The sequence below is a fragment of the Mesoplodon mirus genome (assembly GCF_964341445.2).
Source record: "Mesoplodon mirus genome assembly, chromosome: 3".
Lineage (NCBI taxonomy): Eukaryota > Metazoa > Chordata > Mammalia > Artiodactyla > Ziphiidae > Mesoplodon > Mesoplodon mirus.
In genome coordinates, this window is record NC_138978.1 from 31306097 (window position 1) to 31322815 (window position 16719).

Below are 16719 nucleotides of genomic sequence, written 5' to 3' on the forward strand. Positions count from 1 at the left end.
TCTCATTAAAACCTGAGGAAGTAGATACTATTTACCAATGAAGAAATTAAGGCTTAGAAAGGTTAAATATCTGGCCCAAGGTCATATAGCTAGTAAGTGATAGAGCTACAATCTAAAACTAAGCTCTTAACTTTCCTTGCTCTACATTAGTGACTACTGACAACACACTGTATTCCTAGAATTGCACTACCACACAAATAGGTAAAACGTGCCAAATTCTTCAAACTTACTGAGGCAGAGAAAGAAGTTTATGTAACTTCGTTGCTATTTCTTCCTCTCTCTGCATCTATGCATTATTATAAAGTAACAATGACCCCCAACAAAAGCTCACAAGGACTTTTCAGGAATAAGTGCATTATTTTTGTGGCCATTTACCTTCTAAAGAATTAAATAATTTTCATATACTATTATAAGGGTGATATTATTTCATTCTATACTTCAATAACTTTCAAGATAACAATTTTGAATAGTTGTTGTCTACAATTACAGTAGACACACAATATATGAGTGGTCCTATAGTTTCTCACAAATAATTTATTTCTTTCTAATTGAAAGAGATAGGAAAACTGGTCTAAGCAATACTTTTTTACATCAAGTCACTTATTTAACTTTACAAAACTTTAGAATTTGCAAACTTCTCAATTAGCTAAAAAGTATTTCCAGGGAAATGAGCTAAAGAGATTTAAAATAGCAAGAGCATATTTGAACTAAAAACACTTAAAAAGTAAGGGATATAATTAAGAATTTCATACTTTGAGCAGTTTGCACAGGTTTTCTTGGGAGGAGGTGGTAGGCAGACAGGTGAAGAATATCCGATGATGCACCTTGTGGAGCAAAAGAGCTGAGTAGATCCTGTCTTATGAAATGCAGTTTGCCCCTTATAAAGCATTTTTTTGCAACCAGAACAAAAAACCTGAATAGCTACGGCTGGAACTGAAGGAAGCGATATATTTGGGCCAGATGATGCAAGAGAAAGCTGAAAGCCTGGGGTCAACTGTTGGGCTATAAAAACAAAATAAGAAAAAACAAAAACAACAACAAAAACTGTTTTCACATCAACATGAACATATATACATTCTCTATTTTTTAGGATAAATTCCCTCAGTCTTGAAATCCAATATTGAGGCAATAACCACTCTAAAACAGGCAGCTTCAAACTTTTTAACCATGATACATAGTTAGAACTACATTTCACATTATAACCCAAGAGACACACACATACATCTGTATGTGCATGTGTGTGTATATGTATATAAAATTTAATAACTGAAACAGTAGTTTCATGAAATAATATATTTCCTTACTATATGCACCACACTCTGATATACAGTTGACCCTTAAACAACTCAGAGGTTAGGGGCGCCGACCCCACGCAGTCAAAAATCCGTGTCCTGCTATCACTGTCTCAAAAACAAAAGAACTGATAAATGACTCATCCAAGGGCAGGAAGCTGAAACAGTCTGCATAGAATCAGGACTCAAACCCTAGTTCTTCTGATTCCACATATTGTGATCTCCAATAGAACATAAAAATGTCCCCACACTTAGTTAATTTACAGATGTGTAGAATAAAAATACAGGTACTATATTTATTGAAAAAAATCACCTTTAAGTGGACCTGCGTAGTTCAAACCCATGTTGTTCAAGGACCAACTGTAATTATATTCCACTTTTTAAAATACTGGTTAAGACCAGCTAGCCAGTTTGAAAAACACTGCTTTGTCTAAAGGAAGAAAAAGACTTACATGAGGTACTTTCCCTCAATTCTGCTGGTCAGAATATAACAAATACTGATTCTAACTAACTTACAGTTCTGTTTCTTACCAAGAGGGCTGTCACTGACTGAAAAGACAGCACTAATTTTCAGTTCACTTTCTTGAGTTTTCGGCTTTGAAGCAAGTACATATTCCTTAAAGAAAAAAAAGAAGAGAGAGAGAGAAATGAATACAGTGTTAGTACTGAGGAAACTAGAAATTGAAACAAAAAAATAACTGTCATATTCATCTCTTCTACATTATAGTCGTAATCGCCTTCAAATACCTCAAAAGTCAAAATTTACAAGTTATTAGACTAGATTTAATCCTTTTTTTTTTTTTTTTTTTGGCTGCGTTGGGTCTTTGTTGCTGAGCGTGGGCTACTCTTTGTTGCGATGGGCAGGGTTCTCATTGAGATGGCTTCTCTTGTTGCGGAGCACAGGCTCTAGGTGCACAGGCTTCAGTAGTTGTAGCACACAGACTCAGCAGTTGTGGCTTGTGGGCTGTAGAGCGCAGGCTCAGTAGTTGTGGCGCACGGGCTTAGTTGCTCCACAGCATGTGGGATCTTCCCAGACCAGGGCTCAAACCTGTGTGCCCTGCATTGGCAGGCAGATTCTTAACCACTGCACCACCAGGGAAGCCCTAGATTTAATCTTTACAAAAAGGATCTTTAGAATTGAAGAATCTTTTATGATAGTTATATCTACTTCTCAAATGTAATCTTGATATATGGGAGTAATACAGAGCTATTTCAATGCTGAGCACTACACCTTTTATAGGCTGTGTTTATAATGGAGCAGTAAATGAAATTAAATTTGAATGATTTAGAGTTTGGATCAAATTAGTAATTTTAGCCAACAGATTTGCAAGTGGCATATCTCTTAATGTCAGAAAAGACACGAGTTTCAATGCAATCTGCTCATTATACAAAAAATCAACACAGCTTAAATCAGGTTTATCTTTAATATATTCTTCAAAATGCTTTAAAATAACACGTAATCATGAAAGAAATTAAAATACATATACCTAACTTGAAAAAGAGTGCCCTTTATTCTGAGATCAGAACTACCCTACATTTTGGAGTGGCAGGGGTGGGCGGGGGGGTGTTGCTAAAACAGCCTTATGTATTTCAAATAAAGTTTATTTATTTTTTTAAATGACTGGGTTTTTTTTTAGTTATAGTATTTTATTTATTTTATTTGTGACTGCGTTGGGTCTTCGTTGCTGTGTGCAGGCTTTCTCTAGTTGTGGCGAGTGGAGGCTACTCTTCGTTGCGGTGCATTGGCTTGTCATTGCGGTGGCTTCTCTTGTTGCGGAGCACGGGCCCTAGGCGCATGGGCTTCAGTAGTTGTGGCTCGTGGGCTCCATAGTTGTGGTGCATGGGCTCAGTAGTTGTGGCACGCGGGCTTCAGTAGTTGTGGTTCGCGGGCTCTAGAGCGCAGGCTCAGTAGTTGTGGTGCACGGGCTCAGTTGCTTCGTGGCATGTGGGATCTTCCCGGACCAGGGCTCAAACCCGTGTGGCCTGCACTGGCAGGCGGATTCTTAACCACTGCGCCACCAGGGAAGCCCTCAAAGTTTTTAAAAAGAGTCTTACTTTTTTGAAACAATGGTGATAATAAATGTAGTTGTATTTTTAATCTCCCTATACTTAGCAAAATAAATGACAAATGTATCAGTTCCCAGAGTTACTTTGGAATTTCTTTGGAATATTAAATGCCAAAGATTAAGAACCACTGCATTAATTTACCACTCCCGATGATGTACGTTATGGCACCAAACTGCTGCCTATAAGGTAAGAATTATTGAACCTTCTTTATGGATGAGGAAAGTGAGGCTTAGAGATGTTCATCAACTTGTCCAAGGTCACAAAGATACTAAGTGTACAGATGGGAATCAAACCCAGGTCTGTTTCAAAACCCATGCTGTCTCCCTCCTAAATGTATAAATACAATATAACATAATTACTATAATGAATTCAAACCCTGGTCCCCAATGGAAATTAAGTTCCCCTGTTGTAGCTTCTCCCCTCTCCTTTCACTCATAGCACTTGTCATAATACATCATATCATACTTATTTGGGTGATAATCTGTTTGATGTCTAACACCCCACCTCCTCCCCCACACATACACTAGACCAAAAGGACCATGTCCACTAGGGACAGGGACCATATCTCTTTTTCCCCCTCTGTACGTTCAACACCCAGCACAATCAACATAACAAAGACTATGGGTTCTGGGAGCAAACAGAAACAGGTGTGATCCTGTTTTTTTTTTTTTTTGCAGTGGGGTGGCCTGGCACCAACACAACTTGATATGTTTGACTGTATAGGACAATGGTTACAGAACACAAAGATTCAGAAAGACCCACTGCTTGGGCCCAACAAAAGACAATATTCGCCCTCTGAATTCATAGTCCTCGGGCTGCAAGGAGGACAGGCTTTTTCCTACATGCTTCTGGTAGAAGGTCCATGACAGTACTCAGTAGAGCCATATCTGAGCCTAGCTGTATGCGGTGGGTGGATAAGACGGGCCAGCCTCATTTCAATTACTTGGGTGCGACCCTAAAGACACAGATGTGGATGGCTGAGTTGCTGTAGATCTGGGTCAGCAGCTCTCACGTGTAAGTCTCTGGTTCCAGCTCATCGACAAGCTCCGCAGTGGAGGTACTGGCACCACCTGCAGGGACCCGAAGCTGCCAGCCTGAAGCTGTAGGGCAATGCTGATGGTGCAGTTGATGGCCAGGCCCAAGCTGTGGATGTAGATCTCAGTGCATGAGTTCTGACCCCATGCCCGTCCGTCCAGCAGTTTCTGGCAGTGGGCCAGCTGAGCCTTAACGTCAGTCTTCATGTTGACAGAAATGTCATTGGGCTTCCGGCGCAGGCAGTGGGGGAGCCGCTTCCACAGGGTGTACTAAACCGGGTCCAGCTCAGCCTCGACGGCCCCGCGGGGCTCTCAGTTTTCAGCCATGCTGTGTGCCTCCCTCCGGTCCACAGTGCCCTCCACGTGCATGTGGCCGACTCCCCTGCCAGGCCACTCAAGCATTGCGCCAATCAGCCAGAATACAGAATGCTGCCCATGACCCCAAGGCCCCAAGAAGGGAAGAAAAGGAAAGGGGTATGCCGCAGGAATGCCAGAACACTAGCGATCCCGGTTCTTAAACAAGTTATTTAACCTTTCTCAGTTTCAACTTCCTTATCTATAAAGATAATATTATCTAACCCACTGGACTAGATTTATGGGGGATAAATGATTTAATAAATGATTATCATTTAATAAATGATTAATTATCATTAATGATAAATGATTTAGTACGTAGTGTGATGCCTTACAGTTAGCCAGAAGTTAAACATGATTTAACAACAAAAATGCTAGCTCTTACTATTTTCATAATTATCACATTGAATAAATATTTGTTGAATGAATGAATCTAAGTTAATTCAATTCAAAGTGGACATTCAAGTTCATTCAATTCAAATGTTCTTAAACATTATACTTAAATAACAATATTCATTGGCACTTGCAAAAAGAGGAGAGAGTTAAAAGTACCTATATACACCTCCTTCAACTTACCAGAAAGAACACTTAAGACTCAATAAAAAATTGTCTTATCATCAATTCAATCTCTAGTATTTTTCTAATATGCCTGTTACACTTCCCTAGTCAGTTTCTTTTACTTCATAAAGTAACTGTTCCACACCTCCATCACTCATAAGTCCCAACCCCACATACTTCCTGCTCAGTAATGTTTCTACTTCACCAAGAAAATAGAAGCAGCTAAGTAAGAATTTCTGCAACATCCTGATTCTCCCCCTCCGCCATGCCTACAAATTGATCAGCAAACTGTCCTTGAACCTTACATGAAAAGGCAACCTTCTCAGCCATGACTAAAACAGTGCTTATGTTCAGGATCCCTTTCCCTCTCCCTTCTTACAGCACTTCATACTGTCTTTGTATATTCTCAGCCTCTCTCCACCTTGTCAACTAAAAGCAGCATGAACTGTAAAGAAGCAAAAAGGTAGTTTATTTGGGTTCTTAGAATTGTAACTCAGGGATCACAGATTCTGGAAGAACCCAGAATAGTCTCCCAGTGGAGGAAAATGGGTAGAGGTTTTTATGGGGAAAAGGAGGAAGTTCACACAGGCTTACACAAGCTGTTTACCAAGAATCTGGATTGGACGATAAATCTGTTCTGTTCATACGATTGGGTTATCGAGCACGTCTCATCCATTACTAGGGAAAGGTATGGTTTCCTTAGTCCAGAAAGAGTCCAGTTCTCAGCATCGTTCTTTCCTTTTGGCAACTCAGCAACTATTCAGCAGTTTTATGTTAGAGAGTTCAGCAAAAGTTCAGCATGGGCAGCAAATGTGGAGATCCTCAAGACAGTCTCAGTCATTCTTGCCTTTGTTCCTTTCACAACCTCCATATAGGTTTCTTCCCTTCAGCTTATAAGGAACCTATTCCCTAAGGAACTACTGCCCTCTCTTCTCTCTCCCTTTACAACCAAACTTAGAGAAAAAGTATTCCATTCTTTCTCTACTTCCTCACTTTGATTCCCTCCTGAACACAATGCAATCAGGCTACTGCTTCAACTGAAGGTGTTTTAAGATAACCAATCATCTCACTATTGTGTAATTCAACAAACAATTTTAGGTTTTATCCTACTTGGCTTCTCAGATACATCTGACACTGCCAATGATTCCACTGGTTGTCTTCCACCAGTGACATTCCACTGGTTGTCTTGTTGTTGTTATTACTTCAATTCATCATTACTATTTCTTAGTATCCTTCATTGATCTTATATTCACCCCTGAAGTCAATGGTTCCAAATTCAGTGGCATCAGAAGCCCCTAAAAGTCTTATTAAGACATAGAGTTTTGGGTTTCAGCCTCAGAATTTCTGATTCAGCAGGTCTGGAGCAGGGCCCAAGAATATACGTTTCTAACAAGTTCCCAGGTAATGATGAGGCTGCTGCTTGAGGGACTACTTTGAAGCCATTTTGAAGCACTAAGTTAATCCAGTTCCCAGCTTTCTATCCTGAGCTCTACTCTCTTTTCTCTACTTTTGTTCCCTGAACAATCTCATCCACCTTCATGACTTCAACTATCACCTATATAGGGTTATCAGATATAGCAAATAAAAATATAAAATGACCAGTTAAATTTGAATTTCAAATAAACAACAAATAATTCTTTAGTATAAGTAAGTCCCAAACATTGCATGCAACATACTTATATGAAAAAAATATTCATTGTTCATTTGGTAATCAAATTTAACTGAGCATTCTACATTTTTATCTGGCAACACTATACCTACAGGTAGATAACTCTCTAATCTCTAAATACCACATCCATATGGGCAAATGCCTCCCAGTGCAAATTACCACTTGAAGGTACCACAAGCCCCTTAAACACAACAGATTCCAATACTTATTACTTCCCCCCAAATCCTGTTCCTAGCTCCTCAGTAAATGGTATCATCACAAACTCAACTTACTGAAGCCAGAAACCTCTTGAGTATTCCTGGATCCTCCTTGACCCTCATACTTCATTTGCTATCTCTAAGTTGGATCAATTATACCTAAACATCTAAAATCTATTCTCTTCTCCCACTTTACTATTGAAATACTCAACCACTAAACACACCACATTCTCTCACCCCTCCATGACTTGGCACATGCTCTTCTCTCTGTCTGAAGATCTTAATCAATTGCTATAACTCACGTGCTACCCACGCTGTGAAGCCTTCCCCTCCTCCCTAGACAGACATAAGGGATCCTTTCCCTGTGCTCCCAATGCACCTTATACAATATTTAAAATGACAGTAATTACATAATACTGTGATTTTATATCTGTACAGAAGTGACACAAAGCAACAGAAAGAATATATGCTTGAAGCCAGTCAAGACTAAGTTCCTATTCTAGCTCTGATGCTTCCTTTGAGTTTGTAAGTTACTTAACCTGTCCTTCCTTCAGTTCCCTCCTTTGTAAAATGGGGTAAGGATACTTCCCTTCTATGTTTGTAGAGTTTAAATGAGAATAGGTAAGACATACTTAGCATACCTTCTGGCAGGGAGCAGTCACCCAGCAAATAATTACCTCTCCCATTTCCATATCTTTATTCCCCTTTACACTATCAATTCTCTTGAGAGCAGAGGCCCTATCTTTTCATCTTTGTAGCTCCTCTGAAAACAAAATAACTAACAAAGCTTAGCATCCTAGTTAAGGGTTTGGGCTCTTGAACCACACTGCCTGGGTTCAAATGCTAACTCACCGAGTTACTAGTTGTGTTACATTTAGTTTAGCAAGTTACCATCTGTGTCTCTGTTTCCTTGTATGTAAAGTGGGAATAATAACATACTTAACACGTAGGGTTGTAAGCGTCACATGTAAACTGCTTACAGTGGTGTTCAACAAGTGCTTTAGGTTATATAAACAGGAATAAAAGTCACTGAATGACTGCACGAGAGCTCAACTATAGCTTTAATATCCAGAACAGACCCTTAGTATATCATAAAATACTCAACTTTTCAATTTTTTGTCTCCTATTTTCCAATATTCAAATATGACATGAAAAATTGTACATACTATTTGTTCAATTGGCTTTTCCACCATAGGCCACACTCTCAATCATGAAAAATTATAGCCTATTCATCTTGAAGCATTAATATAAACCAAGGGGCTTCCCTGGTGGTGCAGTGGTTGGGAGTCCGCCTGCCGATGCAGGCGACACGAGTTCGTGCCCTGGTCCGTGAAGATCCCACATGCCGCGGAGCAGCTGGGCCCGTGAGCCATGGCTGCTGAGCCTGCCTGTCCGGAGCCTGTGCTCCGCAACAGGAGGGGCCACAACAGTGAGAGGCCCGCGTACCGCAAAAATAAATAAACAAACAAACCAAAAGGAACTAAGTAGATCCCTATCCACTTAAATTTACAATGTAAGCTGTTAACGGGATTTTCATTATCACAATTTTTATACAAAAAGAATACTCAATTAACTCACAGTACAATATTTCTTAAATTTTTATACTACAGGCAAGGTACAATGAAAGAAATATTGGATCTGGAATTTTAAAAAACTGGTTTTGTATCCCAGCTTTGCCATGAGACCTTGGTGAAGTCACTTATTCCTTCAGGCTCAGTTTCCTCATCTGTGAAACACAGGCTCTTTTATTTTAATTATTGAGCATGTGCCAGTCATTGTGCAAGGAATTGAGATCAAATACGACCAGACCCAGGAAAACAAAATTCATTGACCTCCAGATGTCATAATAAATGTAAAAGCACTACACGATTAAAAAAAAAAAGACAGGGCTTCCCTGGTGGCGCAGTGGTTGGGAGTCCGCCTGCCGATGCAGGGGACGCGGGTTCGTGCTCCGGTCCGGGAAGATGCCACGTGCCGCGTAGCGGCTGGGCCCGTGAGCCATGGCCACTGAGCCTGCGCGTCCGGAGCCTGTGCTCCGCAACGGGAGAGGCCACAGCAGTGAGAGGCCCGCGTACCGCAAAAAAAAAAAAAAAGAGAAAGAATGGCTAATTCTACCTGAGTGACAGTTAAACTATATCTTGAAAGAGGAGGAACTTTTTGCCAAGCTACCCAGTTTAGCATACACAGGCAGAAGAAATGGCATGTGCAAAGTCAAGGAAATAAAAATCAACAGAATATACCTTTCTGTGAAATGCAAATAGTTTGCAGGACCATAGATTAGAAAAGGTGGGAAGCACTACTGTGCATATACCTTGAGAAAACCATAATTCAAAAAGAGTCATGTACCACAATGTTCAATGCAGCTCTATTTATAACAGCCAGGACATGGAAGCAACCTAAGTGTCCATCAACAGATGAATGGATAAAGAAGATGTGGCACATATATACAATGGAATATTACTCAGCCATAAAAAGAAATGAAATTGAGTTATTTGTAGTGAGGTGGATGGACCTAGAGTCCGTCATACAGAGTGAAGTCAGAAAGAGAAAAACAAATACAGTATGCTAACACACATATATGGAATCTAAAAAAAAAAAAAAAAAAAAGGTTCTGAAGAACCTAGGGGCAGGACAGGAATAAAGACACGGACGTAGAGAATGGACTTGAGGACATGGGGAGGGGGAAGGGCAAGCTGGGACGAAGTGAGAGTGTGGCATTGACATATACACACTACCAAATGTAAAACAGATAGCTAACAGGAAGCAGCCACATAGCACAGGGAGATCAGCTTGGTGCTTTGTGTCCACCTAGAGAGGTGGGTTAGGGAGGGTGGGAGGGAGATGCAAGAGGGAGGAGCTATGGGGATATATGTTTATGTATAGCTGATTCACTTTGTTATACAGCAGAAACTAACACACCATTGTAAAGCAGTTATACTCCAATAAAGATGTTAAAAAAAAAAAGAAAAGAAAAGGTGGGAAGGATGAGTGATGATGCTGAAGAGGAAAACAAAGGCCTAAACATGGATAGTTCGGATGTCACACTAAAAGGCCTAAACATGGATAGTTTGGATGTCACACTAAAAAGTTTATGTTTTATCCCACATGAGGAGACAGGGTCTTTAAAGAGAGCAGTGTCATCAGATCTATAAAGAGCACCATAGTGCTCTTCCCCTGTTGCTGGGGAATTGCGTGGGAGGTAGAGGCCCTGGCATTCAAGATTTGGCTCCAGGGCTTCCCTGGTGGAACAGTGGTTGAGAGTCCGCCTGCCAATGCAGGGGACACGGGTTCGTGCCCCGGTCCGGGAAGATCCCACATGCCGCGGAGCGGCTGGGCCCGTGAGCCATGGCCGCTGAGCCTGCGCGTCCAGAGCCTGTGCTCCGCAACGGGAGAGGCCACAACAGTGAGAGGCCCGTGTACCACAAAAAAAAAAAAAAAAAAAAAAGGATTTGGCTCCACCCATAACCCACTGCTGTGGCCATAACCCACCGCCTTGGTGGAGGAAAGCATTTCCACTGGAGGTGTAATGGACATTAATTAATACTGCTTTACAAGAGGTGCTGAAGACCACCCTCATCCAGGACGGCCTAGCACGTGGGATTCCAAAGCAGCCAAAGCCTTAGACAAGTGCCAAGCCCATCTTTGCGTGCTTGCATCCAATTCTGATGAGCTTATGTCAAATTGGTAAAGGCCCTTGTGCTGAATGACAAATCAACCTAATTAAGGTTGATGGTAACAAGAAACTAGGGGAATGGGTAGGCCTCTGTAAAACTGACAGACAGGAAAAACCCTGTAAAGTGGATGGTTGCAGTTGTGTGGTGGTTAAGCAAAGAGTCTCAGGCCAAGGATGTCATTAAGGAGTACTTCTAATAGAAGAAATGATCAAATTAAAAACTTGGCTCTTGTTCCTCAAAAAAAAAGAGTATCACTATACAGAGTTTTGGTTAGATATGTGACTGAAGACATGACGATGAATAGGAAACTGTTATAAAAGTCCAGATGAGAAATAATAAAAGAGAGGAAAGGGCAGGGTAAAAAAAAATTCTTAAAAGGTAGAACCCACAAAACTTGACAAACAAGTGGTTACTTCTGGCAAAAGAAGAGAAAGAATTTACCATCTGAAGGGAAAATAAGTGTCATGGAGACCACCATCCCCCACCCCACATCCTGTAGACACTACCTCAGAACCCTTCGCAGCACAGCATTTTAGGAAGGCGTGGAGTGGATGAACAAGACAACATCTACTTGACATCCCTGTCCTGGAATGACACTGCCTTTGAGATAATATGAGAAATAGAGTATTATCATTATTACTTATTTTATTATTTATATTTTCAATATTAGTGATTTGCTTATGCAGTGAAGCCAATAACTAGAGTATAAAGCAAAAGAACTGTCCACGAAGGAAAAAAAAATCATTTTTTGCCAAAACAACTAACTGGTCTCTCCACACTAATCTCCACAGATTTCCAATCTGCGTCCCTATAAGGGAGCCATATGATCTTTCCAAACATGTTTATCTTATTCTCCCACATAAAACCCTACAATGGCTTCCCAAAGCTCTCAGGAGAAGACCAAAATTTGTAACAAGGTCCACAAGGTTCTGCATAATCTGGCCCCAAACTACCTACAGTGCCTCATCCTAGAAGTAGGATAGCATAGGCTCTGAAGTCTGATACCTGGGTTTGAATCCAATCTTTGCCATTTATGAGCTGTGATCTGTGGTAAACTGCTTGACCTCTTTGTACTTGGTTTCCTCATCTCTAAAATGGGGATAATAATATGGTTGTGAGAATGGTGCCTGGCACAGTCTAAGTACATATAAGTGTTAATAGTAAGAAGTTAGTATTTATAAGGTCATGTTATTATGATATAATATACTCTACATATTGACATATTAATATCACTATTAGAATTGTTATTATGATCATCATTATCATCGTCATCACCATTTTTGCACCTCTTCTGTCCCAGGCCCACTGGTCTTGCAGTCCTTCAAAAGAACCATGCATCTTCCCAAATCAGAGCTTTCCTGTATGCAGATCACTCTACCTGGAACACTCTCCTCCATGTCTTCGCCTAGTCTATTCATCCTTCATAATTCAGCTGACAAATCCTTCTCTAGCCCCCTGCCCCCAATCAAAACTAGGTCAGATTCCCCATTTCAGGCTTTTCTTCCACAGCACTTGTCTTAGTTTGTAATTATATATATCATGTGATCAATTACTTGTGTAATGTCTATCTCCTCTACTAACCTGCAAGCTCTATGAGGGAAGGGACTAAACTGATTTTGCTCACTCCTGGATCCCCAGAGCCTGGCATAGAGTAGACCACAAATACTTACAGAATAAACGGAAACTACTATCAGATACAAGAGAACGTTTTAAAAAGGTACCAATGGAAAAAGGGTAATACACATTACTTTCTTCTCATAAAAAGAAATATAATAGAGTTACCAAGATCTTTTTTCATTCAAAGAGCAGAAAAGATGATTTACTCATCTAATGGGGAAAAAATCAGTTTGGGTTACCTTACAAGTCAGAAACTAACCAAAAATTTGAATTCACCAGGTAGAAAAGAAGAAATTTTAAAAAATTTAAAATAAATATGAAATGCTTACTTGAGCATTGTCAGGTTCTTCTTTAATTTTGTCCAGAAGCCCCCGCTGCGGTGCCATTGCTTTGCCACATTCACCATCCAAAGGTTCTTTCATTCTAATTTTTTAGGTAAAGCAATTCCCCGGTCTAAAACTAATAGATTTCTTCTTGGTGATGGATAGCTGGATTCCTAAAACACAACATAAAGGATTGGTACTCAGGCTTTTTTTTTTTTTCCCATGTTTATCTATATCAAAAGCTTTGTGTTGAACACAAGGTTTTAGGGCTAAGCATTTGAAAAAAAACAACTCTTCTGGGGCCATGATTCTTCTCCTTTCTTCCTGCCTTCTGCTTCTTTAGTAGCTGCCTTCACATTAAAAAAAGTCTTACAGCAATAGCTCCCACTTCCCTGATAGCTTTAAAGGCAAATACTCTGGTCTTTTATATGTTGAAAGTTACTGAGGTAATTAGACTGGCAGACCAACACGTGAGAGAAAGTTACCAAGTTCTTAGAAGAAAGGACTCAGAAATACTGTTTCTGAGTCCATGAGAATTAGTACTTGGAGGCCCACCTCAGCTTTCTCAAAGTGGAGCACACCAAGCTCCCCACGCCCACCTCTAACTCAGCCTTCACTAGAGGCCTCCATAAGGGCCCCAACTCTCGGCTTAAAGATGGAGGGCGCAAGTTGCCACCACAAATGAACAGGTATGCCCTTACTTAAAGTGGACCACCTGCAGGGTCTCACGGGGCGGGGGGGGGGCATGCCCAGGAATGAGCCCCTCTGAGATCCGCTTCCCAATCTCCTTCTTGTAAACAAGATTAGTCATTCAGCGGACTTCCCTACCCCTAAACAGGATGTAGTACACCTGAAGCAAAAAGGAAACTCTCCAAAGTTGTGTTTACCTAAACAGTCAAGCCAAACATTGAAATGGGCAACTGGCTTAATAACCAGTGCGAGGGATGAGAATTTAGGACTACCTGCCACAGTTACAACAATCTATGGGCTCTCGTGTCGTAATCGCTCCCAAAATCTCGTCCCCACCAATAATTCCCACGCCTCTCACAGGGTACAAACGCTGCAACGTTGTATCTCTTGGAGAGAACGCGACCCGCAAATGCCTGTCAGCGTGTCCCTGCAGCGAAACCGCAACGCCCGACTGCGCCGCTTCCGCCCAGCGCCCGCCTCGTCACGTGGCGCGGCCGCCGCGCCGCCCCGCCCCACGCGGCCCCTCCCGCTGCTACCGGCCGCGCTCACCTTCTGGTGGCTTCCCTGCTCCCGGGGAGCACCGACCGGTGAAGGGGGAGTAGAACCCAAGGCCCCCACGCTGGGACGATGATTATTTTCTCTTACGGGAATTTTTCGGCCTCATCCATCGCAACGCAACACCCGGACAACTGCGCGTGCGCAACCCTGGTCTCCGCCCCCTTTCCCATTATGCTCCAGACCTGAGCTAAGTGGATTTCCCAGCGTTCCTCTTTCCTCAGTTATGGTTGACTTCTTAAAGAGACCAAAACCCAATGGTGAGAAGATAGAGGAAGAGGTTGGGAGGAAACTAAGGGGCGTAAGATGACGCTGTTAAGTGCCCTGCACCATTCTTTATTGCCCATGTCTGGAAAGGTGACCTGCCAAGAGAACATGAATAAATAATAGCTGATATTTATTAAGCCAAGTGTTTGGTAAACTCTTGATATGAATCTTTCCACTTAATGCTCACCACAACTCCAAGAGGTACAATTTTTGTCTAGGAGCTGTAAATGAAGACATCAACTTGTTCAAAGTCAAGATTTCATGTGTTTTCATTCAACATTGTTTTGGAGATACATCTATGATCTATGAGGCTGTCATTTATTTGTTTTGACTGCTGTATAGTATTCCACTTTATGAATGCGCTACAGTTTAACTGTTTACTTCTGATGGACATTTGAGTTATTTCCAATTTTGGGCCATTAGGAATAATAGTGCTGTGAACATTCCTGCCTCTTGTGACACATATGCTAGGTTTATACCTAGCAGTGAAATTGCTTGTTGTGTATATATGAAACTTAAGTGGATAATTTCAAACAACTTTAGAAAGTGGTTGTTTCAGTTTGTACTTCCACCAGCCATTTATAAGAATTCCATTTGCCCCACATCCTTGCCAGTAATTACTACTGTACATCTTTTTTATTTTAACCATTCTGGTGGGGGTATAGTGGTATCTCGTTGTGATTTTAATTTGGATTTCCCAGATTTCTAATGAGGTTGAACCCATTTTCATGTTTTTCGATATCTGGATAGCCTATTTTATGAAGTGCCTGTTCAAGTCTCTTACTCATTTTTGTATTGGACTGTCTGCCATTTTCTTATGGATATAAATTCTGGTGTCCTTTGATGAACATAAAAGACCTTTATGCTTAGTGTTTCTTGTGTCCTGTCAAGAAATATTTTCCTACCAAAGGTTCTGATTGACTTATGGAATTGCTATTACTTTGTCTTTCTTATTTAGATCTACAATCCATCTGAAGTTGTATCTTCTGTATGGTGTGAAGTAAGTCAGATTTCATTTTTTCCATGTGAATGTTAAACTGATTAAGTGCTGTTGTTTAAAAGTTTGTGCTTTCCCCCACCGTTCTTTATCATCACCTGTATATATATAAGTTGTCTATAAATGCAGGTTTGTTTGAAGACTATGTAATCTATTCCTTTTGTCTGTTTTTGTGGAAATACCACACTGTCTTTATTTCTGTAGTAGCTTTATAATAAATCTTGATATCTGGTAGAAAAAGCCCTTTGTCCCATTATGTTCTTCAAGACTGTCTTGGCTTTTCTTGGTCCTTTGCATATTCATATACATTTTAGAATCATCTTGCCAAATGGGACAAAATTTTCCTTATAAATTTTAGAATCAGCTAGGATTTTGTTTAGTATTACACTAAGGCTGTAGACCTGTTTTGGAGAATTGCCATTTGTTATTCACTGTGTTGAATTGTTTCCCCCAAAAAGATATGTTAAAGTACTAACCCTCAGAATGTGACCTTATTTGGGAATACGGTTGTTGCAGATGTAATTATTTAAGACAAGGTCATATTGGAGTAGGGTTGGCCTTAATCAAGTATGACAGGTGTCCTTATAAGGAGAGGAGATGTAGAGATGGACACATGAAGGGAGAGCACCAGTTGACAATTGGGGCAGAGACTGAAGTGCTGCAACTGCAAGCCGAGGAATGTCAAGGATTGGTGTTAAACACAAGAAATTAGAAGAGGTAAGGAAAGATTCTCCCATACAGATTTCAAAGAGATAATGGCCCTACTGAAACCTTGATTTTAGCCATCAAGCCTCCCAAACTATGAGACAATAAATTTTTATTAGTAGCATTTTATGACAGCAGGCCCAGGAAACTAAGACAGCATTATATAGGGTTGACTCCTCCAATCCATGAAAATGGTATATCTCTCCATTTATTTAAATGCCTGTAATTTAATAATGTTTTATAGTTTTTAAGTATAGAGAGCTAACATCCTTTTCAGATTTTTTTCTGGATCTTTGATATTTTATGTCATTTTAAATGGTAAAATTTCATTTTCTAATAGTTCATTTCAATTGTAGAACTACAATTGACTTTTGTATGTTGGTCTTGAAGCCAGCACAGTTGCTAAATTCATTTATTAATTCTAACAGTTTATCTATATATTTTAAAAAAACTTTTTAGTTTTCCAACTATATAGAGAATAATGACAAATCATCTCTTCCTTTCCAAGCAGATGACTTTTATTTATTTAATTTTCTTGCATTATTGTGCTGGCTAAAACCTCTAGCAATGTGTTAAATGGAAATAGTGACATTGGACATCTGTATCTTCTTCCTGCTATGTTGCTTTCAACATAAAATCATTAAATACTATATTTGCTTTAGAATTTTTGCAGTCACCTGTAGGGGGTCAAATATGTTGTATTGTTTGCAACTCCTCCCA

At 40.3% G+C, this 16719-nt stretch overlaps 1 protein-coding gene and 2 pseudogenes across 8 annotated transcripts in view; 1 reads left to right on the top strand and 2 right to left on the bottom strand.

Annotated features, from left to right (window-relative positions):
* The window catches only part of ZMYM6 (zinc finger MYM-type containing 6), a 52669-nt gene extending 38518 nt beyond the window's left edge, over positions 1-14151 (bottom strand). For 3 of the 6 annotated variants that reach the window (XM_082615850.1, XM_082615854.1, XM_082615855.1), the window contains exons 1-4: positions 14025-14151; positions 12792-12958; positions 1824-1908; positions 753-1002 (exon numbers count right to left, since the gene is read on the bottom strand). In XM_082615850.1, coding sequence (XP_082471976.1) covers positions 753-1002; positions 1824-1908; positions 12792-12884 — 428 coding nt within the window. In that variant the 5' untranslated portion in view covers positions 12885-12958; positions 14025-14151. Of the gene's footprint in view, positions 1-752; positions 1003-1823; positions 1909-11850; positions 11935-12791; positions 12959-13747; positions 13812-13833; positions 13922-14024 lie in introns of those variants that run through there. The other 3 variants (XM_082615853.1, XM_082615851.1, XM_082615852.1) reach the window with 3 other exon arrangements.
* On the bottom strand, positions 4299-4724 carry LOC309801433 (ribonuclease P protein subunit p20-like; annotated as a pseudogene). The gene has a single exon. The product of its transcript is annotated as a ribonuclease P protein subunit p20-like (transcript).
* On the top strand, positions 10711-11041 carry LOC309800729 (small ribosomal subunit protein eS12-like; annotated as a pseudogene). The gene has a single exon. The product of its transcript is annotated as a small ribosomal subunit protein eS12-like (transcript).
* Positions 14152-16719: the final 2568 nt, after the last annotated feature.